Source organism: Rhinichthys klamathensis, unplaced genomic scaffold (assembly GCF_029890125.1).
Source record: "Rhinichthys klamathensis goyatoka isolate OS25496 unplaced genomic scaffold, OSU_Roscu_1.1 h1tg000036l_1, whole genome shotgun sequence".
NCBI lineage: Eukaryota > Metazoa > Chordata > Actinopteri > Cypriniformes > Leuciscidae > Rhinichthys > Rhinichthys klamathensis.
The window spans coordinates 9,874,273-9,887,463 of NW_026606584.1; the positions used below are offsets into that span (position 1 = coordinate 9,874,273).

Consider the following 13,191-nt stretch of genomic DNA (forward strand, 5'->3'; position numbering starts at 1 on the left):
CTCCGCCTCGTCATCCGAGATAGCAGCAGTGCGGCCGCTCGGCGGCAGCTGTGCGTCCGGGGAGGGCGGGGAGGGCGGGGGGTGAAAGCGAGGCTCGAGGGAGAGGCTCCGGCGAGACAGTCGCTTCCAGCACCGGTTCCGGTGGCCTTTGGGAGCGGCGCTTCTTCTTGCGTGGCGAGACGAAAGGCGGCGCGGCGGCTTCGGCTTTGAACGCTTCGAGTCGAGCCCGCAGGGTCGACATCGGAAGCTCCTCGCAGAGGTCGCATCCGCCGTCAGCAAGAGCGAGCTCTGCATGCTCCAGTCCCAGGCAGAGAGCACAGATGAGGTGGCGGTCTCCGGCGCTGAGAGGGGCGCGGCATGAGCCGCAGGTGGTGCGAGGCATCTTTACAAAGATGCTCGTGCTCTTTTGTGAAGTTCGCTGAGGAACTAGCTTAGCTCTAAAAAGGATACGTCACCGGATGCCGTAGCTTGCCGGATGGCTGAAGGTGGCGAAGACGGCCGGCTTCCTCAAGCGCTGTCCAAGCTCGCTAAAATGCCCCTCAGACGGTGACGCGGCTTCTGTGGATCAGATGTGAAGAGCTTCGCTGAAGAGATGAAAATTAGGGAAGCAGCCTACGAACCTCGCTTATACACTCTAGCCACGCCCAGTTTGGCGGGCTGTGATGCGATGAAGGCGCGAGCGCCTCTCATTGGACGCGAGTTCATTCAGTTCGTCTATAGGCTGCAGCAGTTGCCGCAGAGCAACCAATGAGCTCGCTAGCTAGCCCGCTCAAGGTCTGCAGCTGCTGCACTGCGTTGACAATGGATACAAAATTAAGGATAATTTTTTGGCTTCAATATTTCAGAAAAGATTAATCTTTCCGTAGCGTAAGCTAGCTTACGCAATACGAGAGAACCTCTCGTAAGAGAACTAAAGTTACATAACGTTCTTAGAACATTTTTGTTAGCTGAATCCATTTTATGTCAACTTCATAAATAATTTTGTAATCTGCGTCAGCCACTTCTTCATCAGTCACACATTCCTCCAATTTAAACTAAAAGCGTTTTTATAATATTTTTAATGAGTCACTCTTACCACACACGCTCCGTCAGTCCCACATAAAAGTTATTGCTCTTGCTCAACGAATTCTCAACAAATTAGCTGACATCTCTTAATTAAAAATGTATGGTTTCATTTAAACAGTTCTGCAACTAGATCAAGTTCCATCACAAATGTCAAAGCAACACCATAAAACACAATTTCGCCTGTGTGGGGCGATAACTGTTGGCCAGACCACACACCATGAGGTCTGTGTTGTTTATGGGCGGGAGGGCTTGATCTGCTAACCTCAGTATTAATCATGAATCTCTGAGCAAAATTAGTGTTATGTTAGTCCACTGAGATTTATGATCTCATACGAAAAAAATGCGTTTAGTTAAGTTTATTGACAGGTAGTCTTCCCTTGCATTCTCTGCTCACATTAGCCATTCTTTTTTACCACTAGGAGGTAGTGTTGATCAAATTTTTTTAAAGGTTTCATATGCTGCCTGAATGACTATAAGCTAACATTTCTAAGAGCTGCTTGCAGATTTCTAATTATTAAATCAGGACAACTATAATCCCAGGAAATAGCGGCTTGTTTGTAAATATAAGGGTGGTGTCGTCACAGAGCGGTATGAGAGCATTGTTTTTATCCAAATCTGTTTTTCTTGTTGCAATGCCAGAACTGTTCCATTTGCCAGGGCTATTACAGATCACACTGAGAATTTTATTTATCATCCACATATTTTAACACCCTCTTTTACAGTAAAATTACATATAATGCGGTATAGTATTAAACCTGTAACCTGTAATTTACTGTATATGGTGGTAAGATAATGTACAGTTAATTAAGTGCATTTACATCTGCAAGATGTATTTTTTAGAGTGTTTGCGCATCTGCAATAAGACGTTTCTTGTCAGATGTTAAATAGACATTTAGAAAATGTCTTTAAGATGTTTATGATTTAGAATGTATGTAAAACTGTTTTTATCAGATGTTTGTACACATCTGATGTTTTCCAAATAAAGGGCTCTTTAGCAGACTTCTTAGGGACGTACCTTTGCTATCTGGGAAACTTTTTTTTACAGTGTAGGTGCTTTTTTAAACTTGCAGTCCATAGTTCAAATGTAGAATAGAAACTTTAGCTAATGTTCTGGCAAAGTTCTTTCAAAGTTACGAACAAGCGTTTTTCCAGTAAGGTAAAGAGAATGTTCATTAGTTAGCCTATCTGGTTGAAAAATTGCTTAACATATTACAATGAGTTAAAGCAATGTAAAAACATGTTATCATAATTTATTGATCATATAATTTTTTACAGTGTACATTATTAATGGAATGTTTTTTTTATGAAATATTTTAATTGGACATTCATCAAACGTTTTTTTGTACTTCAATACTTACTAGGCCTACTTGTTTCAAAATGTTCAAAATATTCAAAAACTAACGTTCCCATAATGTTTGTAAAATGATAAAAATGGAATGTTCCCCTAATGTGGAACGTTTTTAGAAGGAAAAAAATAATAAAATGTGTTCCGAGACCTTTCAGAAATAATTTTTCCTTATTGTGAATGTTATCTAAATGTTTTTAGAAAATGTTTTTGTTAGATAAGTAATGATTTTGGAAGGTTAGATATCCTCACATAATTCCTCAAAGTATTTGATATCATTCTTAGTACACACTTGTCACCTTGGCAACTGTACCATTATCCACACCCCAACATCCTCCAATGTAGTTCTTACTGTCCCAAGAGCTAGCCAGGGAGTTGAGTATAGCCCTGTAGTGTCCCTCCTCCCATATATGTTGTCACAGAAACCAATTTTAATTTCCAGCAGTTTGGGTGGCAGTGTGCAACAGCTCAACAATCCATGTAAGCATTATCTTCAATATTATTTAGGTCCTCAATGCAGGCAGAACCAATAAACGAAAGAAATGTCCCTCTGTACATTTTGCCAAGAACATGAGTTATAGTTTGGATTGGCTGATATAAGAAAATTAAAGGGAAAGAAAAATTGAAAGGGAAGGTAAAACAACAGGAAATCTATTTTATCGTGTATAAATGGGAGGTGGAAATTGTCCTCACAATCCCTCATCTCGATTTGTATGCTGAGCTTGATTTATGTGTTGTTTTGGGAGTTAACAATAGCGTCAGAAATGAATGGCTGGGTGTCTTCTAACTGTGTTTGTATCCTAACCTGCTAAAGCCAACTCAAGCGAGAGTCCAGTAGCTGTTTTGGAACATGGCAGTTGGCTTCAAGCTGGTTCAAATTGGTTTGTATGCTTGATGTGGAAAATGATGGGGAACTGACTGAGCTGGTAGACCTGAGCCCAACTGAGACACATCACCTCATCTTAAGGCCATGTGGTACACTCTCAGAAATAAATTGTAGCTGTTACTGAGATGGTACCCTTTCAACTTTGTACCTTTTTTAGCCCTAAAGGGTGCACATTTGGTACAGATTAGTACCCTCTGAAAGGGTATAATTTCAGTGACAGCTTTTGTACTGTTTTCCTAAAAATATTGCTGGTTTGTTCCTGGTCCAAGATGATCCAGCAGCTCAGCAGGTTCCCATCAGCTGCAGGGCTGTAACTATAATTGAGGATGCACGTCCCACAAATATTCACAATAGTGGTTGATCAATATGGAGCTTTCATTTGCAGACATGTCCACAAGATACTAATGTAGAATCTAAGTGGCAGATTTACTAAACAAGGCAATTCCAAACAAGAGCGTAATTCCAAAAAAAAGTGCCTATTGGAGTGGAAAGTTCTGCACATGATCTGCTGACCACATGCACATTAAAGAACACAGACGCAGCCGGATCATTTCCATAATGTCCAACGCAATCTATCAAGAGCAGTGCAAATTAGCGTCTGGTTTAAGACATGCTTTTTTGGGTGCAAATAACAGTAAATTGACTAGTACAAACCTTAGTAAATTACCACGATTCATTTAAATACTCTTCTCCCGTAAATTGAGTCTGAAAAGGAAACTCCTTCAAATGCATATGCTATAAGGTCAGTGGCAAAAATAACCCTGTCTATGCCTTTTCAGCACTAATCTTTAGTAAATCCTGACAGTAGTTTTTTAACGCCAAATGAGAGTTTGCGCTGGCACAAGCTGTTAGTAAAGTCTGTCATGGCCAAGTCTTTGTCAAGTTGTGTATATATTAGTTTCATAAACCCTGTTGCAAAACAATCAATTTAATATTAAAAAAAATAAAAAAAGTAATACTTGCCTAAAAGAAAGTATACAGTGGTTTACTTGAATCAAAAGATCAGTTTATCTTGTAATTAATGGATAATGAATAAACTATCCCAATCGTCAAGGGAGGGTCTATTCTCAGAAAAACAGAAATTCTTTTAAGGCAAGGCTTTCTTTCCTTATACTTATCCAATTATTAGGAGATGCCTCTTCATTTTCCCCCATGGCGTTATACAATTAACGACTGAGGATCACTTTAAAGTCATTCCAAATGCAACTAATGAATACATAAACGTGCCTCGTTAGGAGACGCATGACAAATGTAAAAGAGTCTGTTCCATGATACACTACTCAATTTTCTGTGAAATTGCCCAAAATCTGCAAACTGGCTTTGACTTTTGGCAACAAGCATTGACTTGTCCAGACTGCAAAAGTCTAGAAAATGTCTTTTCTAGAATTGTCATTATTGGATGAACTATCCCTTTAAGGACTTTAATACTAAGTAGGATCTATACCAAGTCTGAATGACAGCCACAAAGCTGCCTACTGGGTCATGCCGGTCCATTCACTTTAACACTCAACATATAAAGCACACAAGCTCAATCTATCACATACCTCAGAGAAGCTCGGCCCCTCTCATGTACTTCAGACTCAGGCATTTCGAGATTTAAGACCCTTACCTGGCGTAGGGCCAAGTGGATCCAATCTGTGATCATTTCAGTGGGTTATGACCTATATTTATCAGAGCGAGGGAGGGTACTGTAGGCTTGAAGTTCAACAAGGTGAATATAACCTATGTGTAAGAGGCAGCCCATACGGTTTTCATATAGTATTCTATTCTCATGAAAGGGGATTGCTTTAGGGTCAATATTAGTTCAGTTGTACTTCATGAAAGTCTGTGAAATCATAACAAAGCTGATGTGAGTTGGAGATGCAATTACATCGCTTATTGAGATAAATGTGCTATATGCTTCAATACCGCAGCTTACCTCTCTGAACTGTCTTACTTATGATTCTATCATTGATTCTTTCCTTCTCACCTAAAGCATTTCCTTGGGGACTGATTCTAGGTATAAGTGTCCGCTTGTACCTGCCTCCCTCTTTGAATGGTTACGTCTTTCATCCGTCATCATTTTAATTTTATTTTTGTCCTCTTTTTTTTATTGATAACTGTCATCGTTCTGCAAATCATTGGTGGTGGCATTCATATCTAGTGATGAAGCTTAAGTGTTTTGTTGCATGCATTTATATTGTCTCGTATTCACAATTTTTAAACACTCTTAAAATGTCACTTTAAAATATGATCTTTTTATCAAAGTTAAAAAAATAACATTTTAGTATTGCCTTTAGTAATTGTTTTGCCTAAAAGCAGACACTATTTATGTATTAACATAGTTAATGCATTTAGCCTGATAATATTTACAAACTTCTAATATTAATAAGAGAATATGTAAATTCACCTTGGTCTATGTTGAAATGATGTCTTTAAGGCTGTTTTCTATCATAGGACATTCTTCCGTTTTGATGCTGCTTGGGATTCATCCATGCACAACTCTTTGCTGCTAAACCGTGTCACTCCTTATGGAGAGAAAATCTACATGACTCTGTCTGCTTACTTGGAGGTAACCAAGGCCATTTACTTATTTAGTTACATGATTTAGTTCCAGATAATTTAATCTAGCAAACAGCCAATGGCATTTGTAATGGTTGAATCAAGTACATATGTGGAAGAGAGGCAAATGGCAGTAAACCTTGTGGCTCTATAGAGCACAACAGTATCTGCCCAGTTTTAGTAGTTGTCTTGGTTCTGGAAGTATAGTTCCCATTCATTTTTCCACAGACAAAAAAAACAACAACTTGATGTTATCAAAAACTTTTTTAAGTATAGAAACAATATATTAAAATGTTTTTGAAAGAAGTCTCTTACGCTCACCAAGGCTGCATTTATTTGATCATAATACAGTAAAAATTTAAAATAACTGTTTTCTATTTTAATAAATTATATACATACATTACGGTATATGTCTGTATCTTAATATAAATGTGTTTATTTATGAATTTTCAGTGGCACATGATCCTTCAGAAATCATTCTAATATGCTGATTTGTGATCAAGAAACATTATCTATGTTGAAAACAACTGCTTAATATTTTTGTGGAAACCGTGCATTTTTTTCAGGATTTTAATTGAATAGAAAGCTCATAAGCATTTATTTCTAACAGCATTTATTTGAAATATTTTTTTACAACAATGTAAAAGTCTTTACTCTTACATTTGGTCGCTGTAGAGCTCTTTTGGCGTAATTTGTTGTTCGATTCTTTTTATTTTTTATAAATAGGTTTAAAAAACATGGACTAATGATTTCAACAGAATCATATACTATCAATTAACAACCTTGGAGCTCATTGGAACCCAACTGTTGTGCTCTATGGGTGTTTCTTGTTCTTGGTCATTTTTAAGCACCATTTTAGATCGAAAAGCTCACATTTGTTTTCTTTTCCCAGATGAAGAACTGCACACAGCCCACAGTGATAACCAAAGACTTATGCATGGTGTTCTACTCGCGAGACGCCAAGCTCCCGGCATCTCGCTCCATCAGAAACCTCTTCAGCAGTGGCACCTTGAGGCCATCTGAAGGGTACGGCTGCTTTGTCACTGTCAAGGGTACACCCCACTGTCAAGGGTACACTGCAGAAGTCCTTCGCAGTGTACCTCTTATAATTGAAGTTACCATAAGGTTTTCTGTTGTATGTTTTTACACGTAGAAACCGTGTAACTGGTGTGTATGAGCTCAGTCTGTGCCACCTGGCTGATGCAGGGAGCCCAGGTAAGACACTAGTCTGTTTAACTGAGGATTTATGAGATCCTGGGCATTTATGAGACATTTTAGGGGAGGTTCTGCTGTTGAAATGACACCTCAATGTGCAGGAATGCAAAGACGGCGCAGGAGGGTGCTGGACACGTCGGTGGCGTATGTGCGAGGGGAGGAGAACCTGGCTGGCTGGAGGCCCCGCAGTGACAGCCTCATCCTGGACCATCAGTGGGAGTTGGAGAAATTGAGCCTCCTGCAGGAGGTGAGAACATCTATATGGTTTTTAATGTGAAATGACAAGAATGTGTCATTGGCGGCCCTGCTGAGTATCTGAGACTTCATTTCCTTCTGCGATATGTTAGGTGGAGAAAACTAGACACTACCTCCTCCTTAGGGAGAAGCTGGAGTCCACCCTGCTGCTGGGCCAGGAGTCGCTGCTGTCCTGCGGGAGTGAAGATCTAACCGAGTCCTCTTCCCCATCCACCCACCTGGGCCTGGGCCACAGCCCCGGCCCCGGCCCCGAAACACCCAACGAGAGGCAGAAGGAGCTGGCTGCAAAGGTTTTTTAAAATTGAAGGAATTTTAAGATCACTTCAGGAAATCGTGAAAAAAAGGCTCTTGTCAATCAGTTTAACGTTCCCCTTTTCTGTTTATCCCCAACAGTGTCTGCGTTTGCTTAACCACACCTTTAACAGGGACTACAGCCATGTGTGTGTTAGCGCCAGTGAGAGCAAGGTGAAGATATTAAGAATATTTGACACTATTTTACACCTTTTCCTTCTGTCAGTTATCAACAATACATTATTAAGAAGCTTTTAGGAGCTCAGGCCGCTGAGAATATACCGCCTTTAAAAAGTTCTGACTATTGCTGCAGAAACCTACAGAAATTAGATTTTAGTCATGTGATAGACTTCAACTTTTTTTGAAGGAGCATGTTGTGTTCTGTTTAATGACTGTTTTTCTCTGTTGTGATGTGTTGTAGTTGAGTGAGATGTCAGTAACTCTTTTGAAAGACTCAGCCTCGGTGTGTGCTGAAAGCACTCTCACACCGTCCTCCACATGTCCATCTCTTGTGGAGGGACGCTACGGCCACAGCACCGATCTCAGGTCAGTAAATAGTGACTGCTGCCCCATTTAGAGATTTAAAATAATTTTAACAAGCTGATTTATGCAATACAGACTAAAAAAATGCATAAATTACAGTTTTTAAAATGTTTTTTTTTTTCTGGCCACTCCCGTCTACTATTGATCAGACTGAGGGGGTGTTTACACGTAAAACTTTTTATTCGTTTTGGCCGTTCTGTTACACGACAACGATGTTTTGGGGGCCTGAAAACACAAACTTTTGTAAATGGGTTTCAAAGTCCAGTTTTTCAGTTTTTGAAAACGATACCGTTATCGTCTCCGTGTAAACTACAAAAATGTGAAATTGTGAAAACTGTGACGCCATGAGCACGCGTATTACGTGTTCAGTCTGTGTTGCGTATTGTTTCTTTACAAAGTAACATCGCCAACTACTGGCCTAAGCATGCACAATACAGCGTTTTCAGTCGTTTTCGTGGATCCGCATGTACTCGAAAAACGCAAACGAAAAACGTTTCTGTGTTTAATACATTGGTGTCGTGTAAGCGTACCATTAAGCCCAGAGTATACTTTGGTTTTTACGTGCACACGAGGGTCCACTGCGTGACGCAAATATTGTCACCAGAATATATATGATATATATATATATATATATATAAATGTCAATTTTACTAAATAATTTGGAGTCTAAAAATGGTAGAAAGCCTAAAAAGTATGTCTAACCAAGTTGTGTTACAAAATGAAGTTGATATCACAAAAATGTTGCCCTCTAAAAGGGAACGCAATGTCCAATTTTGAGTGCTTATGACCACTACCAGGGCACTGACAGGTACAGGCTATATTGTCATGTTTAGGAATATTAGTCTAACACCATCTAACTAGTACAGTAGTTAGTAACTGTTTTCTTACTGCTCATATGTGTAGACCCCCAACACCTCGATCTCGTGCTGTCAGCCCCATCCCTGAGTCTGAAACAGAGGGCATGAAGTCTCCTCAACTGTCCAGATCAAGGACCCACACTTTCGTGCCAGATATTCAGGAAATCCGTGTCAGGTAAAAAAAAATATATATACAGAAGATAAGCAATTCCTTTTTCTTTTACATTTGCCTGTAAATTCAATTCAATTTCTGAGATTTCATGAATTTACATGTTTGGAAGATGACTCTAACCTGTACTCTATTTTGTCGCCGCAGCCCAATTGTGTCAAAGAAAGGTTATTTGCACTTCCTGGAGCCCCACAGCAATGGCTGGGTTAAGAGATATGTGGTGGTGCGCCGACCTTACGTCTACATCTACAACACAGAGAGAGACACAGTGGAAAGGGCCATTCTTAACCTGTCCTCGGCACAAGTGGAGTACAGCGAAGACCAGCAGGCAATGCTGAAGGTAAAACATCGATGAATATTCTCTTTTCTTTGAGTAAATCAACTGAACTGTGTAACCCAATGTCTGTCTGAACTGCAGACCCCCTACACGTTTGCGGTATGCACAGAGCATCGTGGGATACTCCTTCAAGCCAGTAATGACAAGGAGATGCATGACTGGCTGTATGCCTTTAACCCTTTGCTTGCTGGATCTATCAGGTACAGTGGATAACATATCTAACTCTTTCACACACACAAAAAAAGACCTTAAATGGCACTATTTGTTCAATTGTCTTCTTCCCGACAGGTCTAAACTGTCTAGAAGAAGAGCCGGGCAGATGAGGTTTTGAGCCCACCACATGTACAACTCTTCGAGGACAAAAAACACTAAGGACTATACTTGTAAATAGATCTACTGACAGATCCCCCAGTTTCTGTGCTCAATCAACTCTCTGACCCTCTGTTTCCTTCATGTGTGTACCTGCACCTGCCCACACTAGCACCAACTGTGCACCTGTATCTTAAAGGCCCCTTTGTTGTGCATCTACAGTGGCCTAAATATTCAACTTATAGCGCCAACAGAACAGGCTAACTACTTTTTCGGGTTAGAGATAGTATGCTTATGTAGTCTTCAGCAACATTTTAGAAAGTTTGAAAATTCTGAAGCTGTCAGCTCATGCAAACACATCTAAATTTGGTACTGTGAAGAGTGACGTCCATATCTTGAGTTTGGTGGGAAAATGGATCACATGGCCTTATTGTGCTACTCGACTTGCAAGTCTATGGGTTTAAAGCTGGTCGGTATTTAAGTCAGCAGGCCATATGTTTATTTATCTCTTGGCTATGGAAGATATAATTGATCAATGATAAGCAGTTCTTAGCAAGGAGCAGATGAATCACATCATATTACGCTCTTACTCTCTTTAAGTGCAGTTCTTGGACACAGTACAGCCCACCATAAATACTCATATACCTCTATAATGTTTCCCTTGTAAGGCCTTGAAATGCAGTTTTCAAAATAATCAGGACGCATGAGGAAAAATTTGGCAATGGCAAATGGTTGCATTCTCATACCTCTGTATGAGAACCATTATAAAGATTTGGCCTATTTTTGTTGGAGTACTGGTCAGTAGATTTATCTAAAATGTATCATAATCCAGTCTAATATTTTATATAAAAAATGATCGGTATCCCCAAATTATCTTATATATGTCTAATTTATTTTTAAAATTTCTATTAAAGTCTTATCTAGTTAAGTATTTATTTAACATGTTTTATTTATTTCAGCATGTATTTATTGACAAAGACTGTAATATTTTTTGAAGAAGTACAGTGCAATTTCTGCATATGACACTTTTTTTTTATCATGAGTTGACTAAGCTCCATTTTGTGACCGCACTGCTCTCATTCCCCCAACATGACGAAATGCATTTGGGGAACAGGTTAGAAGTGAATGCTGGGATAGCTGCTATAACATGTAGATTACTTGAATTTTACTTTTTAGATGTTACCTAGTTTTGGTTAAGAAAAAAGTTTTTTTCAGGTTGAGAAAAATTATCATTATTGCCCAGAATCCTACATGAGTGTTTGTACAGTGGTCAGTTTTAGAAAATGGAAGGTTTAGAAGTTTGTTAGAACAAATGAAATGTACAGTACTGATGGAATTTTATATACTCACCCCAGAGAGTGATGAGATATGATTTGTGCCTCTTGCATCATCTACTCCGCTTTTGTTTTACAATTTTCATCATCCACTTTCAGTACCACCCTTTCTCTTTGTGTGTATTCATTCTTGTGCACAGGCAAAATCAGTTTTAATTAGTTTTTAGATAGTTTTCATATTGCACATGCCCAACATATGACTAGGTTTTGAGATTTATAAGCATATTTACTGTAGATGGTGTAAATTATTTTTTCCTCAACTGATTTTATTTGCAAATGAACAAAACAAATCTACTTATTCACACCCAGAAACATTTTTCATTTCAGGGACAAGTTTCCATCATGGACTCCAAAAATAAGCCCTTCTATTGTTCCAAACATCATTTTGGTCCTATTTTTTGTGATTAAAATCATATAAAATATGTGAGGAGCTGATATATGGCAACACGATACGTTTCAAACACCATTTTTTGGTTTTAAATTTGTCTCAGGACGGATTGTTGTGCTTATTTCCAATAGGCAAACCCCCTCAAAAACAGGAAACCATCTGAGCTGAGATCGCTGATAGTTGTTCAACTTCAGCCGAACTACATTTTATGGAATATGAAACAACATTTTTGAGTTATATAATACCAGCAGCTGTGATTTAGACACTTTTTGTGACAAAGCATTTGCTAGCAGGTGGAGTCCTGTGGGCCATACCTTGACTTGGGCAGTTACTGGAGCAGAGCTCATGCTTTTCAGATGGCTTATAATGTGAGATGATTGGATGATCCTGCAAATTGCCTAACTAACACAAGCCTTTCACCCATACTTGCATGTTCAGTGCATAGATCAATTGTTTGCAAATCACCCGAGGTTCCTCCAGGGCAGCACGATTCAGGCACATGTGTATGACTGAGGCCAGCCAACCTACAGCACATGCTCAGTACAGCAAGAATCTGAAACCCTGAACAAACCTCTACTGAAAGCCTTGATATGTTTATGAATTCTACACTTCTAATTCCAAAAAATCAGTTACTAATATGGGTGTTTAGGATGGTATTCTGTTTCTGTGAGTAAAAGCAGAAAGCATATCCCTGATATGATTCTCAAACCCTGAAGGTTCTCTGTTCATGCACCTTTTCCTTTTTCCATAATACTGTATGTCAATCAGCTTCACTTTACTTTCATGACCAGTTCAGAGTAAATATAAACAATGCCACTACCTTTATAAACAAGTGCATATGTTAATAGTAATAGCAGGTGTGTCAATAAAATTATTTAAAAAAATATATAGTTAAACTAATCACTTTCAGTTTTAGTACATACTGTACAAGCAAATGTAAATTGTCTTAGTTTTTGTCTGTGCACCTTGTAGAAAGTAATGCAGAGAGCTGGATTGTACATGTTATAGCCTGTCCTATACCATTTCTACTAGCAATTTCCATAAAACGTCGCATTATCATGTTTCCAAGCTAAAAACATTGCATCGATTTTACCACCTCCCAAAGTATAAGAATGAATCCGTTCTCATAATCGACACCAAATATATGTGTGCTTCCATTCGCCTCTTATGCACAGACTCCATTCATGAGCATTCTTTTTCTGTCGTTTTCGCAGTTTTACTTGCCTTGTATATAAACATGATTGCTGTGAATGGTGTAATATGCAGTTGTAACCGGTTTGTACCATCTTCAGTGGGCAGTAGTTCAGTGTCTCTTTCTGAGTGTTGGAATTATGAGTCAAATGTTTGTGTACACTTAACACATTGTCAGATATGAAATAAATGTGGAACTTATGCAACACTACGAATTACTTTGTCTTTTGTGTGTGTTTATTGATTTTTGAGCCACTGTTTTATGCATGAGAAAATAGGAAACCTTGTTGAATAAGTGGTGCAGTGGTCCAATTCACACTGCACAGACAAACACCGCCGACAAGCAAGTTGGCTGTTGGATTTGGAATTTTCTGAAAAATAAACAGTTTAAACACTGATCCAACCAAAACATGTTTGTTAGCGTTTGTCTATGAGGTGTGAATTTGCCTTATGACGTCAGAACCC

At 39.0% G+C, this 13,191-nt stretch overlaps 1 protein-coding gene across 30 annotated transcripts in view; it reads left to right on the forward strand.

The window, feature by feature from the left end:
- The window catches only part of kif1aa (kinesin family member 1Aa), an 86,281-nt gene extending 73,346 nt beyond the window's left edge, over positions 1–12,935 (forward strand). For 18 of the 30 annotated variants that reach the window (XM_056246271.1, XM_056246275.1, XM_056246276.1 and 15 more), the window contains 12 exons: positions 5,272–5,295; positions 5,733–5,847; positions 6,730–6,863; positions 6,991–7,052; positions 7,154–7,299; positions 7,400–7,597; positions 7,701–7,772; positions 8,020–8,144; positions 9,045–9,173; positions 9,315–9,507; positions 9,586–9,704; positions 9,793–12,935. In XM_056246271.1, coding sequence (XP_056102246.1) covers positions 5,272–5,295; positions 5,733–5,847; positions 6,730–6,863; positions 6,991–7,052; positions 7,154–7,299; positions 7,400–7,597; positions 7,701–7,772; positions 8,020–8,144; positions 9,045–9,173; positions 9,315–9,507; positions 9,586–9,704; positions 9,793–9,835 — 1,360 coding nt within the window. In that variant the 3' untranslated portion in view covers positions 9,836–12,935. The remainder of the gene's footprint in view (positions 1–5,271; positions 5,296–5,732; positions 5,848–6,729; positions 6,864–6,990; positions 7,053–7,153; positions 7,300–7,399; positions 7,598–7,700; positions 7,773–8,019; positions 8,145–9,044; positions 9,174–9,314; positions 9,508–9,585; positions 9,705–9,792) is intronic. The other 12 variants (XM_056246273.1, XM_056246278.1, XM_056246282.1 and 9 more) reach the window with 1 other exon arrangement.
- The last annotated feature ends 256 nt before the right edge of the window (positions 12,936–13,191 follow it).